Below are 25,411 nucleotides of genomic sequence, written 5' to 3' on the forward strand. Positions count from 1 at the left end.
AAGCAACCCCACTTTAAATCCCAGGGAGATGAAGGGGCAAAATCATCTTGTAGGACCTGGCTGATTCTCCAAGATTGTCCTTTTCACAGGATCATGGAGTGGTTTAGCTTGGGGAAGGACCTTCAAGATCACCAAGTCCAACTGTAAACTCAGCACTGTCAAGTCCACCATTGATCATGCCGCTACGCACCACCTAGTATTGCTAGGTTCATCACTATGTTCACACAGTATTGTTATGAATTCATCATGACAAGTCAATTTTTCAGCCTATCTTCCCTGGCCCTTACAAAACCACAGGGAGAAAAGGTGATTGGAGTGGTCAATTAGATGGATTAGACAAGAAGACAGGCAAACTCCTCCTTCCTTTGGCTATTTTGCATTAGGTTTTATTTACTTCTTTCCATTCATAAAGGGACTTAATGGACAGGATAATGTTTAATGCAAGGGATACTTAAATAATAAGGAAACTTTCTAACTTAAAAATATGTAAACATTGCTTGCTATGCCTCTCATAGCAGGTAGGCTAAGATCAAAGTAGGCTGAAAAGTTGTCAGAGATGTTTTAATACTGTCAAAAAGAACTCCCACTGACTATAAGAAACTTGGAATAAATCCCTTATTGCTTTCCTCTCAAGTGCCTTTCTTCACAATTCACCATCCTTTACTTCTCTGAGTTTATTTTTCCCTTCCTCTCCTCTTCTTTCCTTGCTCCTGCCTTCCCATCTTAGCTCCACTGCTCCTCACACTTAATCACTTTCCTCTACTGCTAGACTTGCTCTCTGCCCTGAGTAAAACCCTTTCTCAGAAAGCCCACTTCACATAACCCATCTCCTCTTTGCAGAAGTCATTTCCATGTCCTCACTTTCATGAGCAGCCTTCAAGTGCTTCATCTTGAATTTATCTTGTCTTATTTAGAGCCTTGGATGGCTCTTATTGGTGTTTGTAAAGCACCTTGTAAATTAACAGCCCTCCAGAATAGGGTGAGTTTTTTAATAAGTGAGCTAGACAAGGAGACAACACTGAGAAGAATAAAAATATTCACCATCAAAGCAGTACGGGCTCCTCAGACAAGAAGACACAGTACAGATATTGGTGTAGGTGTGGGCAATATCAAAGGCACAGCAGCCTACAGAAAGGAAGGTAAAAGGAAGAGCACTCTGGAAACAGAGAACCCTCCAAGTAGCAAGCATGGAGGATTATCCTGTTTCCTACTCCCTCTATGCTTGCCCTCTTTTGTTTGCTGCTCATATTTTTCACAGCACCTGTCACTAACTAATACCAGATACAGAATTCAGAGTTTGAGAACACCGTGGTCTGATGCAATAAGGCAAGGCTTGCAGCGTTATAGATGAAATCTTATTGAGTGCCTAAGATCGCTGTCCTTTGGGGGCGGAAATTTTTGTGAGTTAAATGGGAAATCTTAAGCTTCAGAAGAGTTAGTGACGCAGTTTTGGCTCCTAAGGGTATTTTCATAAAGAGGAAAGAAAGGAAAAAAAAGGGGGAAAAAAGAGGAGAGTATTCAAACATATATATCACTCTCTTTAAAGCTCTCTTGGCAATGATCCTTTGCAGTATGTGTATTTTGATTTCACAAGTATTTCAAGCACAGCTAAAGAGCTCCCTGACTTTTGATGCCGAATTTGTATTCACCACAACCTCAGTGGACAAGAAACTAAGTATATGCAACCCTGGGAAAGGGAATTTAGGCTTCTATTTGTGCATTCAACATATAAAATGAATAATATATACTGAGATGGTTTAGGGTTGTACTTTTTCTTTTTTTTCCCCTCTTTTCCTGAGGAAAAAGCCACACTGTTCTTTTAAGCAAAATATGCTACAGCAGAGAAATGCATAAGCTATTTTACAGAAAACTGGAAAAATGTTGAAGCCAGTATAAAAGTCTCTTACATAGCTGCTGCAATGAGTTTATTGGCAGGCTGTGAATTTTAATGCAAGTACTTAACATCCATATTGGAATGGAATGGAATGGAATGGAATGGAATGGAATGGAATGGAATGGAATGGAATGGAATGGAATGGAATGGAATGGAATGGAATGGAATGGAATGAACCAGGTTGGAAAAGACCATGGAGATGGAGTCCAACCTATCATCCAACAATATCTAATCAACTAAACCATGGCACAAAGTGCCCCATCCAGTCTCTTCCTAAACACCTCCAGTGATGGTGACTCCACCACCTCCCTGGGCAGCACATTCCAATGGCTAATCACTCTTTCTGTGAAGAACTTCTTCCTAACACCCAGCCTAAACCTCCCCTGGCACAGCATGAGACTGTGTACTCCTGTTCTGGTGCTCGTAAAGATCTTCAATATCACAGAAACATTCACTCAGGTTGGGAAAGACCCTCAGGATCATCAAGTCCAACCCATGAACCTACTCTACAGGTTAACCACTAAACCACTTCCCCAAGCACCACATCCAAACCACCTTTAAACACATCCAGGGTTGGCAACTCAGCCACCTCCATGGGCAGCAAACATGAATAAACACGAATTTCTTATTTTTCTTTTAATGAAAACAGTTACCAGCTTGTAGGGTAGTGGCTTGTAGGTCAACAAGGAAAATAAAGACACAAATAGATAAATTCAATTGGCTATGCCACTTCATTCCAAAGTGTTGTTCTACAAAGCACCTTGCATGACAATGTCTGGAGTGAGTAAGCAGGTGGCCAGGGCTTCTGACAAGAAAGACTGCAAAATGAGGTTGCTAATTTAAAAGAGTTTGTTTGTTTGTTTATTTATCTATCTATCAAATCAACAGCCCAAGTCAAAACTCTTTGGATTAAACAGGGATAATTTCAATTGGTTTCCTGTGGTGCTTACAGTGGTGGTCCTGCATTCACTGGAGTCAACAGCAAAGTTTCTGTTGACTTCAGGACAGTGAGGCCACAGCCTGGACTGCTTCCTGAGGAGGAGATTTTATAAGGGAGGGAGGAAAAAAGCCAAAAATTTGTAACTGCTCAGGCCAGATGCTTGAGTTTTCCAGGTGTCTCTTCTGAAAGACCAAGTGGCCAGGTCATCTTTTTAATTAAAGTCATTATTCTCCAGACATCAGATGCCAAGGTAAGAGGGGAATCCATTTTTTCAGAAGGTATATCATAAGGATTGGACTCGATCCAGCCCAAACAATCAATATGTAGCTGAATGTCTGTTTTCCAGCTGAAATTCTGCTTCCTTTAGGTGAACAGCCCTGCTAAGTCAACACCAAAATAAATCAAACAGGTTGGCCCTGAGCATACAGCCCAAAATACCTGGGTCTCGCTTTCAATTATCATGTTTGAATTCCAAAGCAGTGACAGTACTCCCCTTAAGTGCCAGGAGTCAACAGACACACAGGTGTTTGCAGAAGGCAAAATTAAATTACCTCATGAGTGCATCCTTTGCTTTAGTAGCTGTTTTACTGTACACTTACTCATGCTTCTCAGCTACACAAGCAGGTAAAAGGAGGTGTCCCCTCTTCACCTGCTGGCAGGGGTAGGGTGCTAAGGTTTGAAAGTACTTCTGCCATGCAAAAGAAGACAGTAATCTCCCTTGTCCCTAGTGTGCAGTTCTTATGAAGTATAACAGTGCAAGGTACTAAAAATCCAAAGACATCTGCATGCATCATTTGCATTAATTGGATTGCCCTTGTAATAGTCTTTCCCCTCCCACATGTTCACAGTTCTTATTTCCTACCCTGCTTGTTTGCACACATTTTAGCACTTTTTATTCTGTTGAGCATCATATTCATGTCTTCTTAATATTCAGACACATCTGTAAAGAGGTGCTGAACAAATTCTAGGTGTTAACATGCTACAGTCCTGTTTTTGTCTGTGTTCATCAACTAGCACATAAGGAAAAGCATCTTTACCTTAAGGGTGACTGACAGTAATGACAACAGTACTGGCAGTAATGGAACAGGCTGCCCAGAGACGCTCTGGAGTCTTCTCTGGAAAGATTCAAAACCTGCCTGGATGCAATCCCATGCAACCTGCCCTGGGTGACCCTGCTTTAGCAAGAGGGTTGGACTAGACAATCCCTGGAGGTCTCTTCCAGCCCCCACCATCCTGTGATTCTGTTACCTAGAGGACAAGTGCAGAGTTTGCAAAGTGGCTTTCAGATTTAAGGAAACCCACAGAATACCTAATAAACCAACCATCAGCTCAGTCTATTCTCTGCCTAGGTCTGTTGAAACCTGTTGCAACTACATTCATGTTTCCAAAGGCAGCAAAAAATAAAGAATATAAGAAGACTCTCCTGCACATTTTAGTCTCCATCTTGCACTAGATAAACCTTCATCTCAGGTTTAAAGTACATTTAAGGTACAACTGAGAGCACAAGGGCAGAAAAACCTCAAGAACCATCTTAAAATATTTTATATTCAATGGATTCTCAGGAAGCCAAGGCTTTAGAGCAGCAGGGGACAGAAGAATTTTTACAGTTGTGAAGATCACAGTAAGTGAATTCTACGCTGGACACATCAGGAAAACCATTTCATAGAGAACTGCAGTGAGAGATAGGGAGAAAGGAAGGCTGTGGAGAGTAAAGCCCCTTGGGGCTCACTTAGAAAAAGCCCATAAATTTATAGCTCTCCACCTGTAAACCTATTCAGATCTGCAACTTAAGGGCTGTCAATATTTGCAGTTCAAATTCAGTTACATCTTCACATTTAAATAAGAGAACTCTCCAAGGAGAGATACATTTTATCAGCAACAGGACCAGAGGAATGTTCCTGTCACAGAATACTTTCTGCATACCGAAGCGGGTTGGGTCTGCCCAGCCAGGCACCGTGGAGGGCTGAAGGTGAATGTTGAAAACTATGGACCTCTGGGTTAACTCTGATAAGGAGTTTGGCACTTGTTGCTCTCCCTATCCTAATTTCTTTACAGCTTAACTTCCCTACTAATGCTGTTCAAGTTCACCGAGGACACTTTTCTGATCTCTCCATACAGGGGATGAGGCTTGCTAATAGAAGCACCCTCCAGGACCCTCCCTTCTATGAATGGTCTTAATAACCTTGGAGACTGTCCACAAGAAAGCACTGTGACTATTTCTTTGTTACCTTTCAGCTTTCCAGCCCAGAGGATAGACTATGTAGAGCTGCTAGGCAGCCTTCACAGCTTTCAGAGAAGGCAGTCACTGTCTCTGAAGAATAAAAAAGTACAAACTAAGAAATTATTAGGCTTGCACCTTACAAGCCAGCACAAGTGTTGTGAGTAGTGCTGACTGAATAATCACCAGGGAACTGTTTAGTCTCAGTATAATAGATTTTTTTTTGCATTAATATACTTGACAAGACCTTATTTTCACTTCCTTCATAGAAGTCAGAGGGCAGATATGCAATTAATGCTTCTCAAACTCTATGAAATCCTAGAATGAATAGAGAGAAATAAAATTATTGTTAATAAAATATCAAACACTATAGTGACAGACTTCAAAACTACAAAGAAAAATATCAAAGAAAGAGGAAGGCTTTCAGAAGGTTGCTAGTCAATTCTGTCAAGATCCATTTTGTCTCTGTGACCAATTCTAATCACTCCCAAAGAGGACTCTTCCAATGCAAGATACATGCAGGCAGCCTGCCTTTATCAGAAATCCTGCATAACCTTCTCCTCCTTTCTCATTTTTTTAGCTAAGATACAGATGGAAAAGAGACACTTAAAGGGAGTTTTTATCTCTATTTCATGAGCTGCCCTCACTGATGAAGAAAACAACTAGTACTGTGGAGAACAGCACATCTAGACAGTAGGACAATACAATCCTAGCTCAGCACATTCTTCAGTAATCCTCAAAACCAGCAAGCTTGGTCTGCACAAAATCAACTGCATCATTTATTTAAAGGATAAGAGGATGTCTGTCAATAGGAAGATGAATGGCTATGGAAGCTAATATTGCAGACAACAGTAGGAGAAAGAAGTGAGTTTAGAAATCAGCACTGATGCTGTTTGGAAGAAAGCACTCTAAAAAGCTTGGCACCAGTTCTTCATCTGCTCCACATTAATTTCCTGCTGGCTTTTGCTCACAAATACATGACCACACAGAAGAACACCCCAAGAGGTAAATATTCTTAGAGAAACACATACATTAAAGGAAAGAACAGTTACAATTTTTCACTTTTTTTAACCAAACATATTAATGAGAGATTGTCCAGCTCATGGGGTGGGTGTTTTTATTTTGGGGGGAAAGGGAAGCAGGGGCGTTTCTAAAGATTCACCTCTTCTCAAGAGATGCAGCTAAAAGTCTCACTTTCTACACTGAGCATTTCAGCAGAGATTTCTTTATCATAGTTCCATCAGCCACTGGATTTTTTCATAATAATTTCAAACTCATGTCAAGGTCTTGACTTGGATGCTCTCCTTCCTCAGGGATATACAATATTAATATATATACACACTTGCTCATGAATTGCCACTGCATATAAAATTCATGCCAGTTTCACTTGTAAAGTTTTGACTTTTCACTTGTTGGCAGTGAGGGATTGTTCAGCATGTCCAGAACTGTCACCAAATGCCGGTTCCGCTACTCTGCAGATAGACAGACAAGAAATATCTTCCCATAGTCACCTACCCATGATAACAGGCAATGTAAGATGTAGCACACTGTTCTGGTTTCAGATGGGATAGAGTTAATTTTCTTCCTAGCAGCTGGTACAGTGCTGTGGTTTGAATTAAGTGTGACCATAACACGGGCACCACATTGATGTTTAGTTGTTGTTAAGTAGTGCTTATCTTCAGTTAAGGGTTTTTCAGTTACCCATGCTCCCCAGTGAGCAGGTGCACAAGAAGCTGGGAGGAAGCGTGGCCAGGAGAGCTGACTGGAACTAGCCAGAGGGAAATTCCATGTCACAAAACATCATTCTCACTATATATAAACTGGAGGGAGTTGGCTGGGGGGGGACAGATTGCTGCTTGAGCATCTGAAAGCAAGTGGTGAGCAGCTGCATTGTGCATCACTTGTCTTTTCTTGGATTTTATTTCCCTTTCTGTTACCTTTCCATTCATTATAATTATTATTGATATTATGTTGTATGATATGATATGATATGATATGATATGATATGATATGATATGATATGATATGATATGATATGATATGATAGTAGTAACTCAGCTGTTCTAATCTCAACCTGCAAAATTTATTTCTTCCCAATTCTGCTCCCCATAGCACTGGGATGGGGAAGGAGTCAGTGGCTGTGTGGTGTTTAGTTGCTGGCTGGGGTTAAACCATGACACACACACTCCCCAAAATAAAGGGAGCAAGAAATTCAGGTTGTTGTGCCTTACTCTCATATTCCTCAAATACCTGGCAGTATTGTTATTACTAGAGCTAGCATTTGTAACAAAGCAAGCAAGGAGACAAAGACTGATCTGCCAAATGAAGGGAATGAATTTGGTGCTCGCACAATATGCAGGTTTCAAATCAAAGAGTTTCTCAGTGTTTTGTGTCAAGACATTTGTACTTTATTGGCACGTGTTAAATCACAGTCAGCATTTAACTGGATAACAAGGGAAGCAGCACTGAACCACTCTCACTTACTTTGGGCAAGAAGCGACAGCATGAGGAAAACAACAACTCTCAAAATGAGCAACCAATTTGAGAGGAGCAGTGGTGGTAGGGTGGAACTAGATGTGTATTTGTAAAAAAAAGGTGAGTGACCTCAAACCCTGGTAATGAGAGCTGAAAAGTTAATGAAATCAAAAGCACAGCCTTTCAATGCAGGTGGAAGAACATGCTGACACAGCTGGAGTGACTCATGTAATACAGTGAATTCTCTGGCAAGTGTCAGAGGTCACATCCATATGGAGATTAAAGTCCCCTGGAATAAGTAGCATAGGTGACCTTAGATCAGACACAAGCACTGACACTTCTCCAGGGAATGAAGCATTACATCTGAGTGGTCGATAAATCAAAACAGCCAGGACCAAAGTAAGTGCTGTAAACGGGGAAGAGGCCGGAGTGAAAAGTTGCTGTAAATGAAAAGATAGGTGCATGAAGAGAAACCTGGAAGCAAAAACAAACTAAAACTTGAGCCTCTCTACCTATTGGGGCGCTATGCTGAAGTTAATCAATAAGGACTGCCTTTCAGCCAGGCAGTAATATCCATCCTGGTTCAAGCACACATATCGCTTTTACAAATGAAATCCAAGAGCATAAAACTTCATAAACTACCTTAGTGTAAAGCGGTGATAATCATTTCCTGCAGGGAACTTTCTACTGCACAGCTATTTTAAGTGAGGTAGAGAAGAACATACAAGGGAAAGATTTGGTTTTCCATCATAACTTGTAGCAAATGAGCAACATTGTGCTCTGTAATACAGAAGTATTTCCCACATGTCCCATTAACATTCGCTCTCGCTATTACATGCAGGTCGCTCTTTTCCTCTCATTTGTTCCTTCCTTCACAAATTTATCATGAGAGAAAGGGAAAAAGAATGAAACTAGTCCCCTAGAGAGATTTCTGCTTGCCTGAAGAAGCAGGTACACATACATCTGTACAGGGCAGTTTTATGGTTACCTACCAGTTTGTAAGCAAAAATTAGATTTTTTCCGCCCCAATTGTGAGAGCTGATGGCCTCTAAAAACAGGGTTGCTCTTGCCTTAGGAATGGAAAAAATAGCATACCTAGGACTGTAAATAATGAAGGACTATCCCAACCACATCTGTAACTAGCCCTTCAGAAGCCATCCTGACCAAGGTGTCATCAATTCAGCCCCAGGAAGCTCTGGGTTCCAGGTGAGTTCACTGTCCTCAGCAGCCTGCTGCCGCTTGCAGCTGCTTCCCACACAAAAACTCACTTGTTGTACTTGTACAACTTAATACCTCACATCTATGGCATATCAGAAGATCTTTAAATGTTATAATAAAGTTTAAGAAAGAAAAAAAAAAAAAAAGAAAAGAAAAGAAAAACTCCTAAGCCTGTCTCTTGAATGCAATAAAATAAATGTTAAGGATTAGGCCTTGAGCCCTTCTGAGCATTCCTTCACCACCTGAAATATCAAATGACCATCTAAGGCTTAGCAGTGTAAAACAAATGTTTGCAATCCACTAAATACCAGAGGTATTTTTAACCTAGTTCAATGTCATTCATCAGACAAGCATTACATTTGTTTAGAGAATAAGAAAACCACAATTGTCATCTAAGTCATTAGGCTCTGCAGATCAAGTCAACAGCAGTTGCCAGAAAATAAAGCAGGTGTTTGGGAAGGAAGCATTTGCTTCTTTTCAGGTGAAAGCTGGTTCTTGATTCTCATGTCCAGGTATAACAGGTAAAATGGAGGAAGGCAAACAAGAAACCTTTGTACTCTGCTCCATTTCAGTACTCAAAACAGCTCAAGTGACCAGGTACAGGGAGCTGCTGCTTTCCCAGAGTTTATTTTTTGAATACAGAAGTGTGTTTCCCTTCCTTCAATGAATTCACTTTTATGGCACTGTGAAGCAATAGGACCGTGCCTGAAGTTGGCAGCTAGATGCAGGCAAATGAATAATTGTCACTCATTAGTTAGCCTTCATTTGAGAATCTGCTCAAGAATGATCCAGACATAACATTGTCATTAAAGGGCATGGTTTATGGTAGTTTTGCTGGTGGTCCCATTTGACAGCCTACATTTCAAAGACTTTGGCAGCCGATCTCTCTTGCCGTTAATTGCTGGGTGTTTATTGAAATCACGCAGCGGTATTTGTTGCTACCACAAGAACTGCCTCTTGCAAAAGCCAGTGGATAAGACTGCAGATTTGAATGATACATTTGATTGCTGAAGTGAGATGAAATTTTCATGCCACAGGCAAATCAGCCAAATGGAATTTCGAGGAACGTTACAAGCAATCAGATCAGTTAATGCACTGGGCACCAGGCCATCAGCTCCTTGGCTGGTCTTTAATCCCTGGAAAAGCCCCTATATCTTGATCACTACTGATTAATTATTTTCTGAGTTTGCCTCATTTTATATCAGGTTTTATATAGCTGTAATGGTTGTCTTGGGTTTATTCTGATGGAATGGACAAGGAAAGCACTGCAGCAGTCCAGCTATAAGATCCACTGCCAGTTAAGCAATAACAGGTCATAAAACTAAATTGCACAAATGCATTTTTAATTCTGAGCAGCATGAGGACTTTCAAATGGTTTCAGTGTGTGCAGACTGTATCTAACCTGGCTGCACAGCTAACTGAACTTAAGCTATCATAACTGTTGCATGCATAAGAGCAAGGCATCAGTGAGGTTTACAGAATGCTGACTTTCAAATGGTTTCAGTGTGTGCAGACTGTATCTAACCTGGCTGCACAGCTAACTGAACTTAAGCTATCATAACTATTGCATGCATAAGTGCAAGGCATCAGTGAGGTTTACAGAATGCTGACAGAGGTTTTTTTAGTCATTATTATTATTATTGAATTAGGTGGGGGGAGGATCTAACACTAAAAAAGCCCTGCAGAACACCCATCATTTTCATGGAATGGTAGGGGTTGGAAGAGACCTCTGGAGATCATCATTGAGTCCACCAGAACAGTGAAAGAGAAAACAATAAAATATAGACAGGATCAAATGCATGAGAATCAGAACCTGGTAACAATTTCCATAGGCTTACACCATAACTCATGATCCCGACATACTGCTAATAAAAGAATAATTAAAAAGAAGATCAGAATTCAGAAGTTGTGAGGTGCTGTACATTCTCTGTTTCATACTGAAGACTCTTTTTCAAAGCTTCAGACTCTTGTTCAAAGCTTTACCATTAACACTTATTTTTTTCTTTTTAAGGTTGTGCAGATCTCTTGAGCCTCTCACTTCCCACTTCTTAATTCTCTTTACTTGAGAATAGAGGTGTGAATCTAAAATTTTGACATTTCAGTTGCAGGCTGTAACCCAAGAAAATCCCAGAGAGATGCAGTTCAGAGAGCCAAATCTGGAGGTCTGTGCTCAATAGCTATGGGCAGGCACATGTGGGGACTGCCACAACACACATCCTGTTCTGATCTTTCACTTAATTTCTTCCATGTTATTCATATTATTAACCCTATGCCTTATGCAGCAAAAGGTCTTTTTGCTCATTCCACCCAAATGTAGCTGTATTGGACAACTAGCATCAATAAAGATATTTCACCCAGGCTTACAATGTGAGTTGCTGAGAATAGAATAGAATAGACCAGACCAGACCAGACCAGACCAGACCGGAAAAGACCATTGATATCATTGAGTCTAACGTATCATGCAACACTATCTAATCAACTAAACCATGGCACCAAGCACCCCATCCAGTCTCTTCCTAAACACCTCCAGTGATGGTAACTCCACCACCTCCCTGGGCAGCCCATTCCAATGGTCAATCACGCTTTCTATGAAGAACTTCTTCCTAACATCCAACCTAAACCTCCCCTGGTGCAGCTTGAGACTGTATCCCCTTGTTCTGGTGCTGGCTGCCTGGGAGAAGAGACCAGCCCCCACCTGGCTACAACCTCCCTTCAGATAGAACAAGCTGCAAAACAGCAAAACAGAGTGTGAGCACACCCTGCTCAGAAATGGAAGAACTAGAAGTTAAGACACTATTTTTCCTGCTCCACAGATTCTCTTCCAAGCACCAGAGAGCCCAAACCTTCTTCCATGCTTATTAAAAAGGACAGTCCTCAACAACCATTAGATAGTTTTGGTTTTTTTCCCCCATTTTAATTAAGCCTTTCTGCTTAAAGTGTAAATTTTGAAATGTGGCTTTAAAATGCTACAGAAGGTACTGTAACCTGCACAACAGGAGCAAATTGGATAGTAACATCAAAAGCCTCCCTCCACACCATGTCTTAGCTTTGACAGAAAGAGAATGCAACTCTGGGAGAAAGTCTGACAGTTTAATCCTTGAATCATATTCAAGCCTCACTGTCATCACTCAGAGGACTAAGAAGGCTCTTGTCTCTTGAGGATTACCTCACTTGGAAGGAGTTTTTCTGCCATAAGATGGAAATTTGCTCCCTGATAACTGCATGCATTTATTTTGTGATGTAGCACTAGCAGCATTTTTCTACACCTGTTTGGAGCAAGGCAGTCACTGGCTTAGTTCCAGCACACTTAACAAAGCATAGTTGGATTGGAGGCTTAAAAGACGTAGAATTGAAAGGGGAAGTCTCAACTTCCCAAAGGCTTATAGATGCCCAGTGGAAAATGAAACCTATTTGAAATCAAGATGTTTGAATGGAAGGAAGACACTTGGATACAGAATTAACCAGGTTGGAAAAGACCATGGAGATCATCAAGTCCAACCTATCACCCAACACCATCTAATCAACTAAACCATGGCACCAAGCACCCCATCCAGTCTCTTTCTAAACAGTTCCAGGGATGATGACTCCACCACCTCCCTGGGCAGCACATTCCAATGGCAAATCACTCTTTCTGGGAAGAACTTTCTCTTCACCTCCAGCCTAAACCTCCCCTGGTGCAGCTTGAGACTGTATCCTCTTGTTCTGGTGCTGTTTGCCTGGGAGAAGAGACCAACCTCCTCTTGGCTACAACCACCCTTCAGGTAGTTGTAGAGAGCAATGAGGTCTGCCCTGAGCCTCCTCTTCTCCAGGCTAAACAATCCCAGTTCACTCAGCCTCTCCTCAGAGTTTGTGCTCCACACCTCTCCCCAGCTTTTTGGCCCTTTATATCTTTCTTGATCTTGGTCAAAAGAGAATCCAGGTCAGCCAGGAAAGGGTACATACATCACTCACTACAGGACAGAGGGATTGCCCTTTTTAGCAGGAACGCTTGTCACAAGTGGGCAAGCTGCAGAAACAATGCAGTGAAATTGTCTTTCTAAAGTATGCCAGCTAGTCTGTCATATTTGACAAACCTTTGTTCTTACCTGAAAACAACAGGCTCCCTCACCTGGTGAATTTTCCCTTGGCCCTAATGAGACTATCAGCAAACACAGAGAAGAATTAGAAGAGTCATCAAGAAGGCAGAGCATAAAAAATGAGCCACAGAACAGGTCAGAGCAACAAGGGTGAATGAAGAAGAGTACATGCCATGTCACAACTGCTGCAGATGTGAAGGAAACAATCAGGTGACAGAAGCAGATGTTCCTGTTAAAGCCATGCAGATTGGAGGGCTGCTGTCAAGGATAATGGAGTAGCCATAGGTGGCAGAAGAGGACATGCCATTAACTTAGACAGCGCTGGTTAGAGTCCCTCAAGAGCCATTGACTTTAACAGCGACACTCCACCGTCTCCCCTTTTTGAATAAGGCTAAAGGTGACCTGGTACAGTTGTCATCAATTCCACCATCATTCCACAAAGATGGTACTCTAATTAAAGTGGTTGGGTTTTTCTCCTCACAGTGTGTGCTTTTTTAAATATTTTGGGGTGGTTTTTTTCCTGATCATTTTCTGTTTTAAAGAACTCAATAGTTGCACTGCTTGTTTGTCTCACTGTTAGAAACTCTGCTGGTGTTAACTCAGTAGAAAACGGTTACTGCTAGTGTGGCTGGCTTTGCATGATCTCAAAGCTTGCATTGTCTCACTTGTGAGATAAATTGTCAGAATGGTAACTGTGAAAATCCATGGACATCATCAGACCATGTATGGTGTCCTTCTGCACTTCAGCTCAGTGTCCCACCAGGGACAGGGTGGCTATTGCTTGTGATAGCTGTTCTACAGTTTAGGAAAGACTTTGAGTTGCTCAAACGTGGCCAGAGAAGGGCAACAAAGCTGGGGAGGGGCTTGGAGCGCAAGTCCTATGAGGAGAAGCTGAGGGAGATGAGATTGCTTAGCCTGAAGAAGAGGAGGCTCAGAGGAGACCTTATTGCTTTCTACAACTACCTGAAGGGAGGTCATAGACAGGTAGGGGTTGGTCTCTTCTTCCAGGCAACCAGCACCAGAACAAGAGGACACAGTCTCAAGCTGCACCAGGGGAGGTTTAGGCTGGATGTTAGGAAGTTCTTTCCAGAAAGAATGATTGGCCATTGGAATGGGCTGCCCAGGGAGGTGGTGGAGTCACCATCACTGGAGGTGTTTAGGAAGAGACTGGATGGGGTGCTTGGTGCCATGGTTTAGTTGATTAGATTGTGTTGGGTGATATGTTGGACTCGATGATCTCCAAGGTCTTTTCCAATCTGGTTAATCCTATCCTATCCTATCCTATCCTATCCTATCCTATCCTATCCTATCCTATCCTATCCTATCCTATCCTATCCTATCCTATCCTATCCTATCCAGCAGTAGCAGCTTCATAAGGGCAAATTCCTTTGCAAGATCTCTTGCTGGAGGGCCTTGAGTAGCCAAGAAAAGATGATTTTGATCTGTAGAGAATCACAACAGCAAGGGTCAGCGGCAGCTGCACTAGTGCCACTGTCAATACTTAGCTACGAAGTCCTCATTGTCTATACAAGAGGCTTGAGCTGACTGGATAGGCCATGGAAAGAATAAACCTTTATTAGAATAAACCAAACAAGGTTGGAAGAGACCTTCAAGATCATCGTGTCCAACCCATCAACCAATCCAACCCACCCAAACAGCTAACCCATGGCACCAAGCACCCCATCAAGTCTCCTTCTGAATACCTTCAATGACGGCGACTCCACCACCTCCCCAGGCAGCCCATTCCATAGCGCAATCACTCTTTCTGTATAGAACTTCTTCCTAACATCCAACCTGAACCTCCCCTGGCGCAGCCTGAGACTGTGTCCTCTTGTTCTGGTACTGGCTGCCTGGGAGAAGAGACCATCATCAGCCTGTCTACAACCTCCCTTCAGGTAGTTGTAGAGAGTCATAAGGTCACCCCTGAGTCTCCTCTTCTCCAGGCTAAGCAGCCCCAGCTCCCTCAGCCTCTCCTCATAGGGCTTGTGTTCCAAACCCCTCACCAACTTTGTTGCTCTTCTCTGGACTCATTCCAGCAAGTCAACCTCCTTCCTAAACTGAGGAGCCCAGAACTGGACACAGGACTCAAGGTGTGGCCTAACCAGTGCAGTGTACAGGGGCAGAATGACCTCCCTGCTCCTGCTGGCCACACTGTTCCTGATGCAGGCCAGGATGCCATTGGCCCTCTTGGCTGCCTGGGCACACTGCAGGCTCATGTTAAGCCTACCATCAACCAGCACCCCCAGGTCCCTCTCTGCCTGGCTGCTCTCTAGCCACTCTGACCCCAGCCTGTAGCACTGCATGGGGTTGTTGTGGCCAATGTGCAGAACCCGGCACTTGGATGTGTTCAATCTCATGCCGTTGGCCTCTGCCCATCTGTCCAGCCTGTCGAGGTCTCTCTGCAGAGCCTCTCTACCCTCCAGCAGATCAACTCTTGCCCCCAGCTTGGTGTCGTCAGCAAATTTACTGATGATGGACTCAATGCCCTCATCCAGATCATCAATAAAGATGTTAAAGAGCACAGGGCCCAGCACTGATCCTTGGGGCACACCACTAGTGACTGGCCTCCAGCTGGATGTGGCACCATTCACCACCACTCTCTGGGCTCGGCCCTCCAGCCAGTTCCTAACCCATTGCAGTGTGCTCCTGTCCAAGCCATGGGCTGACAGCTTGGCCAGCAGTTTGCTATGGGGGACGATGTCAAAGGCCTTGCTGAGGTCCAGGTAGACTACACCAACAGGCCTCCCCACATCCACCAGGTGGGTCACCTGATCATAGAAGGAGATCAGGTTGGTCAGGCAGGACCTGCCCTTCCTAAATCCATGCTGGCTGGGCCTGATCCCTTGGCCATCCTCTAAGTGTTGTGTTATTGCACTCAGGATGACCTGTTCCATGATCTTGCCTGGCACTGAGGTCAGGCTGACAGGCCTGTAATTCCCTGGCTCATCCAACCGGCCCTTCTTATGGATGGGCACCACGTTGGCCAGCTTCCAGTCCTCTGGGACCTCGCCAGTGAGCCAGGACTGCTGGAAAATTATGGAGAGTGGCTTGGCCAGCTCATCTGCCAGCTCTCTCAGCACCCTAGGATGAATCCCATCTGGTCCCATGGACTTGTGGGGATCCAAGCTGCTAAGGAGAGTTCCAACCACCGCCTCATGGAACATAGGGAAACTGTGCAGCTCCCTGGCTCCTTCTGCTATCTCTGCAGGCCAGCTGTCAGGAAGAAGTTCTGCCCTTCTAGTAAAAATTGAGGCAAAGAAGGTGTTAAGTATCTCTGCCTTTTCCTCATCCTTTGTTACAATGTTCCCCTCCGTATCCACCAAGGAGTGGAGGTTTTCCTTCCCCTTCCTCTTACTATTAATGTATTTATAGAAGGACTTTTTGTTGTCCTTCACAGTAGAGGCCAGTTTAAGCTCCAAGAAACTTTTCCACCCATACCTGTTCAACTCCTGCTGTTTTCAGAGCTTTCTAGGAACACTGTGTGTGGTTGGAGTGCTTCTGTCACATTATTCTATTCTTTGATTACACTTCACTTTAAACTTGAACTATTCTGCTGTCTTCTCTCCAGCACTCACATCAGAGGACTCTAGACTGACAGCATCATCACTACCCAGCAGGTAGGGCTCAGCACCAGTGAAACTGACCAGAATCACATTAATCTTACCCAGTCAGCTCACTGCAAAAAAACAGCACAAATTCTCTCCTATCTAGATAACAGGGAAGGAGGCAGCCAGAAAGAAAAGCCCATCCACAGCAACATTTCTTAGGTGGATAATTTCTAACAACCCAGAGATTTCCAAATAATTTCACACTAACTACCTGTCTGAAGGCACTTCCAAACACTAGCAAGGAGATTTGGATTGGAAACAATGACCTTGAGGTGAAAGGCTCTGAATCTCATTATGAATCCATTGAGGCTTCCTGTTCTCGTGTGTTTGCATCTTGTAATTATTTACAACTGTCTCTTTCACGCACAAGAAATTACAAGACTTACTTTATAGTGACTATACACCTTTGGAGCTTGCAAACCTGACCACTGGAGATTAAGCAATATTATTCATGTATTTGATTCTGCACTACCACTTCCATGAAGAATCATAAGGTTGGAAGAGACCTCAAAGATCATCAAGTCCAACCTGTCACCACAGACCTCATGACTACTAAACCATGGCACCAAGTGTCATGTCCAAGCCCCTCTTGAACACCTCCAGGGATGGTGACTCCACCACCTCCCTGGGCAGCACATTCCAAAGACTAACAACTCACTCTGTGAAGAACTTTCTCCTCACCTCGAGCCTAAACTTCCCCTGGTGCGGCTTGAGACTGTGTCCTCTTGTTCTGGTGCTGGTTGCCTGGGAGAAGCGACCAACACCTCCTGGCAACAAGCACACTTCAGGTAGTTGTAGAGAGCAATAAGGTCTCCCCTGAGCCTCCTCTTCTCCAGGCTAAACAACCCCAGGACCCTCAGCCTCTCCTCATCAGGCTTGTGCATGAGGCCTCTCACCAGCCTCGTTGTCCTTCTCTGTCAGCACACTGACAGTCCTGGCTGGCTCAGTTTATTTCTACCATGGCAAACAGAACATTTAAGGAAAATAATTCACATGCCTGCATGGCCATGCAGTAACTTCTTTAATACAAAGGTCTGGATTTGGGGCTGAAAAAAAATATCTGCATTTCTGCATTAATGAAAATCTGAGGTTTGCTTTAGAAATGTCACAACATTTTCTTGTTAGGCAATAAGCATGGCATTATCTAACATTCAAATGCTAACAAACAAATGGCTTTTGAAAAGTCTTTTTGTCACTTTATGTATGATTTATTGCTTAGAAGCTTCCCATTTACGTGCCTCTAACCAAGTCATTTACTTTTTATTCATGCATTACATATAAAGCAAAAGGAAACCCTAAGTGAGGTCTCCAAGAAGTTGTTTCTGAGAATGCAAAAATGGCAGTGCAGAATTTAAGGCAAAATTTCCTTTAGTTATGAGCAAAGGTTAGGGGAAGACACAAAAGAGGAGGAAGATCTAAAGTTTCTAGAGCGGGGATAAAACAGTTATTCAGTTTAAAACAATCAAATACAGTGAAGGATACATTTTACTGTGAATCACTGACTGTGATAAGGAAAGATGGATTTGGAAAGGGTATTTTTATTCATTCTAAAGCTGGTGGCAGATGGCCACCAATATGTACACTATGGAGTGGCCTCAGCTGAGGAAGGTATCTGTCTTCAACAACATAATCCCAAAAGAGTTCACTTAGAAAAAGGAAAGCAGATTTTCCACTATCAAGTTCCAGGCATCCTGTGCTCTGAGAAGCTGAAAATAATGAGCTATCTTTAACCTCTACAGTTTGAAACTAAACAGCAAGCTGGAACCATGAGCTGACAGTCTACCTGTTCAGAATCTGACCTGGCAGTGTGTAAAGAGTCCCAAACTCCAAGTTACACAAATGTTGGTTTGCAAGGCTCAGCACAGCAGTGACTTAGACCTTCAAATATAGCCTTTAGCAACATCTGACACTTCACTTAAAATACCCTGCTTTTACTGAAGGAAGTTTGCCATGCAAGTTGACTGAAAGAGCAGGGAAGCACCAGAATATAGATCCATTCCTAGCACCTACAGTTACACACAGGGTGGCAAAAAGACACATTTCAGTGTCACCTTTTCCTCAGTGTCTATATTAACACTAATATGTCCAACTGAACCACCACAGTGATACAGGTAAATGTGATTTCCCCAGCTATCATGACTGTGCCAAGGAAGACAATACCATGAGGAGAGTCAGTCCCTGGGCCATGTGTTCTGCATTGGTCAGGGATGTGATGCCCAAAGAAAAGCATTATAGTTGCCACAGGGACTTCTCTGCTGCCTCCCCACAAAGCCCACTCAGGTCATACCACACTATTTTGATGATTCCTGCTGGCAGACAACACCAGCAGAAAAGCTTGGAAGAATTTTCAAGTATAGCTTCCAAACAGACTGCAACAGTTAGGCACCTGAAGGATGGAATCACTGTATTTAGTATAAATTTCATTCCCTTCCTGAGCTGTAGGTAAAGTACCTGAAATGTCAATAGTAAAAGTCTCAGACCACCAACGCCCTCTCCTTAGCTACAAAGGCTGCCCTTTCCCCCCCCCTCCTTTTGAAATCTATTCAGGCTGTGAGCTGGGGTGGTTTCGTTTCCAAGGTGCCTTGGCTTCACATCCATTCTTCAACACAGAGGAGGCGCTGAGAGCTCTGAATGGCCACCCACAGGTATCTTTTACAATCAAATGAACGACGAGGTGTGTCAAAAGATTAAACCCAGCTACACTCCAGCAGAGAACTATTCTCTTTTTCAGTTTGCACTCATTAAATTTTGCTAACTGTTAGACATGGAATCAGACATGTTATTTGGCAACAACAACTACTTTCAATGGACTAGAAAAAAACCAGCATCGTTTATCTCCTGCAGGAATGCGTTTTGCACTCTGAAATTAAAAGGTGCAGTCTCTGGATAACCATAACTCACTTTTCCTTATAATTATTATCTTTGTATCACTGATATTTTATCAGGAACTTTGATAATATATCATTATTAAAAAAAAAATAACACTGAAAAATGAGTAAGAAAGAATAGACTTCTATTTCTTGTAATGCTCCTCTCAGTTTAAACCACAGGGATTTTGGTGTTAAGTGAACTTCTTGCAAGTCCATTTAATTGCAGTAAAACTTCCAGTGGAGAAAAAGTCTGTTAATCCATGCTGATGACTGATTATGATTCACTGAATTGGTAAGTTTCAGGTGAGAGGTGGATGGCAATTACAGAATCACAGAATCAGTCAGGGTTGGAAGGGACCACAAGGATCATCTAGTTCCAACCCCCCTGCCATGGGCAGGGACACCCCACACTAGATCAGGCTGGCCAGAGCCTCGTCCAGCCTGGGCTTAAACACCTCCAGGGATGGCACTCCAACCACCTCCCTGGACAACCCATTCCAGGGTTTCACCACTCTCATGGTGAAGAACTTCTTCCTCAGATCCAGTCTGAATCTCCCCACCTCCAGTTTCATTCCATTCCCCCTAGTCCTATCACTACCTGAGATCCTACGTCATCCCTCCTCAGCCTTCCTGCAGGTCCCCTTCAGATCCTGGAAGGCCACAATAAGGTCACTTGGGAGCCTTCTTTTCTCCAGACTGAACAGCCCCAACTCTTTCAGTCTGTCCTCATAGAAGAGGTGCTCCAGCCCTCTGATCATCCTCGTGGCTCTTCTCTGGACAATTACTGGGCTGAGCAGATCCTATGCCAGAGATTCAAGATTCTGCCAGTCGAATGCACTATCCTTTGTCAGCTTTTAAGCAATTTCAAGCATTTGGATAGAGGTGAATTGTTAGACAGTTTATTTCTCAAGGCACACAGACAATTTATGAAAGCTGCCTGTTAGAAGTGGAAAACAACGTTGCTGGCAGGATTCTGCAAATGGCTTACCCAAATACCTGGTGTTTTTACTGAAGCTGAACAGGGACTCTCAGCTGCCACCTCAGAGCATTCAAGGTGCTGAATTAAAATCTTTAAAGAGGAGCCTGTAGTGAGGAGTGACCAGCTTCCAGCTATGGGCAGAGAGAAAACACAGTCTACCTTCTTTTAGTAAGCAGTCAGTTCTTGGGTGTAAAAACAAAGGCAGTGTGGCTTACATCTTATCTTGCCCAGTACTGAACCAAGGCAGGCAATTAGGCAAAACAAGAACAGACTCAGTGAAACAATTTGCTATTTGTTTACAATATTGTATAATCTAATAGAGACTCCACTGCAACAAAATCCCGTTCTGGAGGTCTTTGCTTTGCTCATAACTCATTACCTTAGAGACAAGAGATATCACTGATGCTATTTTAATCCTGTAAGCTGCCTTTGCTCAGCTGTACAGCAAACCTTATAAAACTCTGCTCTGTACAAAGCAAAATCTTCTCTCTCCTAGCAAGAAGACCTTGAACTCCAAGGATTGAATCTCTAGCAAGTCAGGCAGCGAAATGACTAGTCATAAATAGTAGTGCAGGATAATGCCTTATATTTTCAAATTTTAGGTTTTGCTGTACTGTATTATTGCACATCCAGCAGCCCTTGTCACCAGTAATTACTATCCCCCAGCAACTACGCTAAAATACTCGCCAATTAACTAATTTCATTTTGACAGTTTTGGAAACAGAAGAGGAGAAATATTGACGTCTCCAAACCACAGGCAGCAGCTGACACGCATCTTCTTTCTATCCAAAGGAGCTGCTGTCAAATGAATTGCTTAAAAAAGGTATTTGAGGTGGTTCCACAGACTACAGCAAGGATGTATTGCAGAGCTTTCTGCAAGTATTAATTCTCAGGGTACTGTTAAGATCAGTACAAATGAAAAATACTCCTTGGTGGCAAGAAATGACAAGTTGAGAAAAGCACTATTTATAGATAGCCAGTATTTTAAAAGCTAAAAAGAATCCTGAGAGCAGCAATTGCCTCAAAAACAAAGCAAATCTTGACTTTTCCAGCACTATGCACTAAATATTTAATAAGGGATCCTGGAGCTCAGAAAGGTTTAAGACACTGTGTTAGGATATTGAACTAATAAGCTCCTCCAGTAAGCCTCTAAATACGTATGGTTAACACTACCTAGTTTATTTTAATTATTTAACACAGAGACTGAAGGAGGTTAATGTGACCCAGTGGACTTGTTTATGTTGAAAAGTATTGCCTCTCCTCACTCAAAAATCTGCATGCTGAGCTGCATTGTAGCGCGGAGTTACAAGGGAGCAATAAGGAATGGAGGTTTACAGCTGCTTGCAAACATCCAAATGATAGCATTTATACCAGGGCAGTGACTGCATGAAGGCACAGGTAATAAAAGAGTCAGACCCATTGACTTTGCTGACATCACTGGAGAAACTAATGCTTCTAAGTTAGGTGCATAGCAGAGCGCACCCTTCATGCTGGGGTATTGCTAGTTTCCAGAATTTAGTGGTAGAAGTACAAAAGCCTACAAATTCTAACTGCTGTTCATAGAATCATAGAATGGTTTGGGTTGGAAGCAACCTTAAAGATCATCCAGTTCCAACCCCTCTGCCATAAATAAGGACACCTTCTGCTAGATCAGGTTGCCCAAGGCCTTATCCCACCTGGCCTTGAACACTTCCAGGAAGGGGACATTCACAGCTTCCCTGGACAGTCTGTTATGGTGTCTCACCACCTTCACTGTAAAGAATTTCATCTGAATATCCTATTTAAATCTATCCTATTTGTCCTTCTCTCTCTTCAGATCATGGATGACACGCCATTTGGATCTTCAGCCCTGTTCTCCAGCTAAGGCAGTGGAGAAGCAGCCTTCACTAGCCACTGAAAACAATGAAAAAGGCAAAAAGAAACAAGAAAACCACTTCAAAAAGCCCAAAGCAAAGGTATAAAGGTATTAAGGGAACAAAGCCACCTTTGCAAAGGTATAAAGGTATTAAACAAGGGGACAAAGCAGTCCCCTTGCAGTCTTCTGCATCCAATCAAAGAGAGAAATGAGGGAAAGGCAAGCAGGGCAGGGAGGAGTAATCCAGTTTTAAGCAATACCAGCTAACGCCCTGTGTATTCAGCTCTTCCTCAGAAAGCCTAAAAGCTAGTCTTGTATAAATGAAAAAGAGCTTGAATTTCATTTTCAGCTGGGCATTTCAAAGGAAATCTTGTTCAAAGGCATTTGTTTTCACGCGTCTTCAGGAATGCAAGCATGAGATTAGGTTTATGTTCTTCTCATGCATCGAATGCAAAACCAAAAGTCTTATGCACAGCACAATGTGCCAGCAAATAATGTGGTTTAGTTCTGCAGTATTTCAGTCTACTTCAGAGCAATGTTCAGAGACATCCTTTTGATTCTACAACCAACCTTCTACAAAGGTTGTTAAAGTAAGGGAAAAGTTACTGAGAGTAGAAGTCATGGGATAAATTGGCAAAGGCTGCCTTTGGAGTTCACTGCATTAGACGCACTCAGAAGGGAATAATGGAAATTTTGCATGTGTGTCCCCTAGAAACAAAGGATCTGCTGTACTAGAGCAATCCTATCAGCAGATCCATTCATGAACACAGCTTTGCACTGCTTTACTATTGGAGATCTACTGACTTAGAACTGCAGATCCTTCCCCAAGGCATGATAAACACTGCTATTTCAGCTTCTCGAGAGACCAGCACTGGTACCTTGACCTTCTGCCATTCAGTCTCTCTCACTAGCACCATCAGCTTCTTTGCAGTTATAAACACGGAATGACTGTGACTGTGCTTTGTTTCTAACTCAGTGCTCTGCATTTTTGAACACTTTCTGAGCCCCAGGTGCCTAAATTCCACAGCTATTCAATTTCCATCATTTAAATGCTGTTTGTGTTTTGGGGCTCTGTCTTCTAGAAAAACAAAACTTCATGAAAATTACTCATTTCATAGTAAAAAAAAAAATGGTTATTAAACAAAGCTGAGGTAAAATGATACCAAAGCCTCCAAGTTAGACCAACATCGTCTTCAGTCACCTAAAGTCTCAGTACTGGGGAAATCAGTGGGGCAGAAACAAAGAGGGAAGATCACCCATACAAAAAGAACATTTGAAAATAATTAGGGATTCAAATGTTTTATCTGAGAATGAACCCTGGGGGTAGCAGAGTCTTCCTTACTCCCAGTCCAGAATAAAAATAGCACACTTAAGTCTTAATTTTGTTGGCTTATTTTTCCTTTTCTGCAGGATTTTCATTACTGCTTTCCTTTAAAGCTCTCCCAAGACTCAGTTATGTGCCCAGAGAGCTTTTAAAGGAAAAGAGCTTACTTGCTTGGCATTGCTTTCCAGCATCTCTTAGCTCTAATTACAAGGTAAAGACTGAAAAGACAAATGAGTTTTATTGTTGTATCTTTGGCCTTTTGGAACAGAAATAAACCCCAGCAAAACCTAAAAATAAACAAAATGCACACACCAAAAGAAAAAGGGGGATGGGGGAAGGGGGAAATCAAAACAAACAACAACAACAAAATACTCAACACCAAAATCCAAACTACAAACCCCAAAACCCAAAAAATCAATGGAGTTTCCAACCTCAGGTAAAATGGTGAAGTCATCAGCTTGTAATGAAGGGAGAGGGTGTGGAGAAAAGAGAAAATCCAATTTACAAAAATTTCACCACAAAGCTCAGAATGCCTTGTGGCAATCCTGCTTGAGTACAAAGTTGTGCAGCATGCAGGTGACATAATTAGGTCACTGGGGGGCAAGGCTTCTTAGAACTATTACATAAAGAAATCCATAAAATTTCTCAAATTAGACTTCCTCCAGGTTTCAAGAAGGTTCAAAACAGCAACTCTGCAGGTAACCTGGAAAGAAGTCCTTCCTGGCAGCACATAGCACTGCACTTATACTATCTGGCTAACTAACTAGTTACTTTCCATCATTATTCCATTCTCCACTCACAATTATTTATGAGATCCTACTAAATACATTTCACAACTTTGGTACTCAACATGAAACAAGACGAAAGAGATGCAGTAGGTAAGCTGCCATTGGTATTTCCCTGTCATTCAGGATGAGGGCTAATAAGAGAGAGATTTTGCATACAGGATTTGCAGAAGGGTCTAACAGGTGACCCAGGAGCCATTCAGCCAGCCTCCAACTGAAAACACCCACCTTTTCTGCTACCAACTCAAATGAATGGTATCTAATAATCAAAATCTGAAGTAATACAAATCCAGTGTGGGCTGGACACTCACATGTGAGAATGGCAACAGTTGTGATGGGAGGGATGTACCCCAGTGGTGGGATCCCCGTCCACACTGACGATAACAGCTACAGGCCACAACCATAAGCAACTGCCCATTCACTGGATTTTTCAAGATAGTGCAATACCTGCCCCTGCTCACTGATCACCAATGGTTAGATGGCATTGCCCCACAATCTTACCTTGGGCCCGTTTCCCAGTGGCAATGCCATGAAAACCAGCATTCAAATTATCACCATCTTCACCCACCAGAAGAAACCTATTTAATCTGACATTAAACAAGCTAAATCTCATCTCAGAGGTGAACATCACTTCTTGAGGTGACTGTAAGAAATGATCCCTCTCTGACTGTGCTCTTTCACCAAGTTGCATCCATGACAACACATCTGTTTTGTGTCCCTGTCGAACACCACTGCCATGGCTTCCAGTCTTAGCCACTTCAAAGCGCAAAGGCATCCTCTGTGCCACTTAACCACACAGCAAGTGCTGGCTCCATTGTGGAGGTGTGCTAATCAGCAAGCTACCAGGATGCACAGGGCAGGTAATCCTCACAATTGCACCATGACTTATTATTAGTGGAGGCAATAATGTACCTTACTGTTGGTTTTCTTCAAATTCATGGAAACTCTACCACATTTAAGAACTTCACTTGGTTGGTTTTGGCCAAGCAGTTTAATAACAAAAATTGCTGGGGAGTCAGTGACAGAGGGACTGCAAAACTACTGATGTCCTACTCCTTTAGGAATTTTCAGTCCTTCGTGGTTAGGATGGGTTTGAAATGCAAGATGTACACACAGTTCCCTTTTTGGAAAGCACTCTGAATTAAACAGCCTGACTAAGCACACTAAGA

The 25,411-nt window shown here is 42.7% G+C and overlaps 1 protein-coding gene across 6 annotated transcripts in view; it reads right to left on the reverse strand.

Annotated features, from left to right (window-relative positions):
- Nucleotides 1-25,411, reverse strand: part of TAFA4 (TAFA chemokine like family member 4) — a 105,090-nt gene that overhangs the window by 21,950 nt on the left and 57,729 nt on the right. For 4 of the 6 annotated variants that reach the window (XM_068154325.1, XM_068154326.1, XM_068154324.1 and 1 more), the window contains exon 4: nucleotides 1,042-1,125. The exons of the other annotated variants lie outside the window; for them this stretch is intronic. In XM_068154325.1, coding sequence (XP_068010426.1) covers nucleotides 1,042-1,125 — 84 coding nt within the window. The remainder of the gene's footprint in view (nucleotides 1-1,041; nucleotides 1,126-25,411) is intronic. 6 annotated transcript variants of the gene reach the window in all.

This window comes from Melanerpes formicivorus, unplaced genomic scaffold, assembly GCF_026170545.1.
Source record: "Melanerpes formicivorus ecotype bairdi unplaced genomic scaffold, bMelFor1.0.p_v2 SCAF_28, whole genome shotgun sequence".
Classification (NCBI taxonomy): domain Eukaryota; kingdom Metazoa; phylum Chordata; class Aves; order Piciformes; family Picidae; genus Melanerpes; species Melanerpes formicivorus.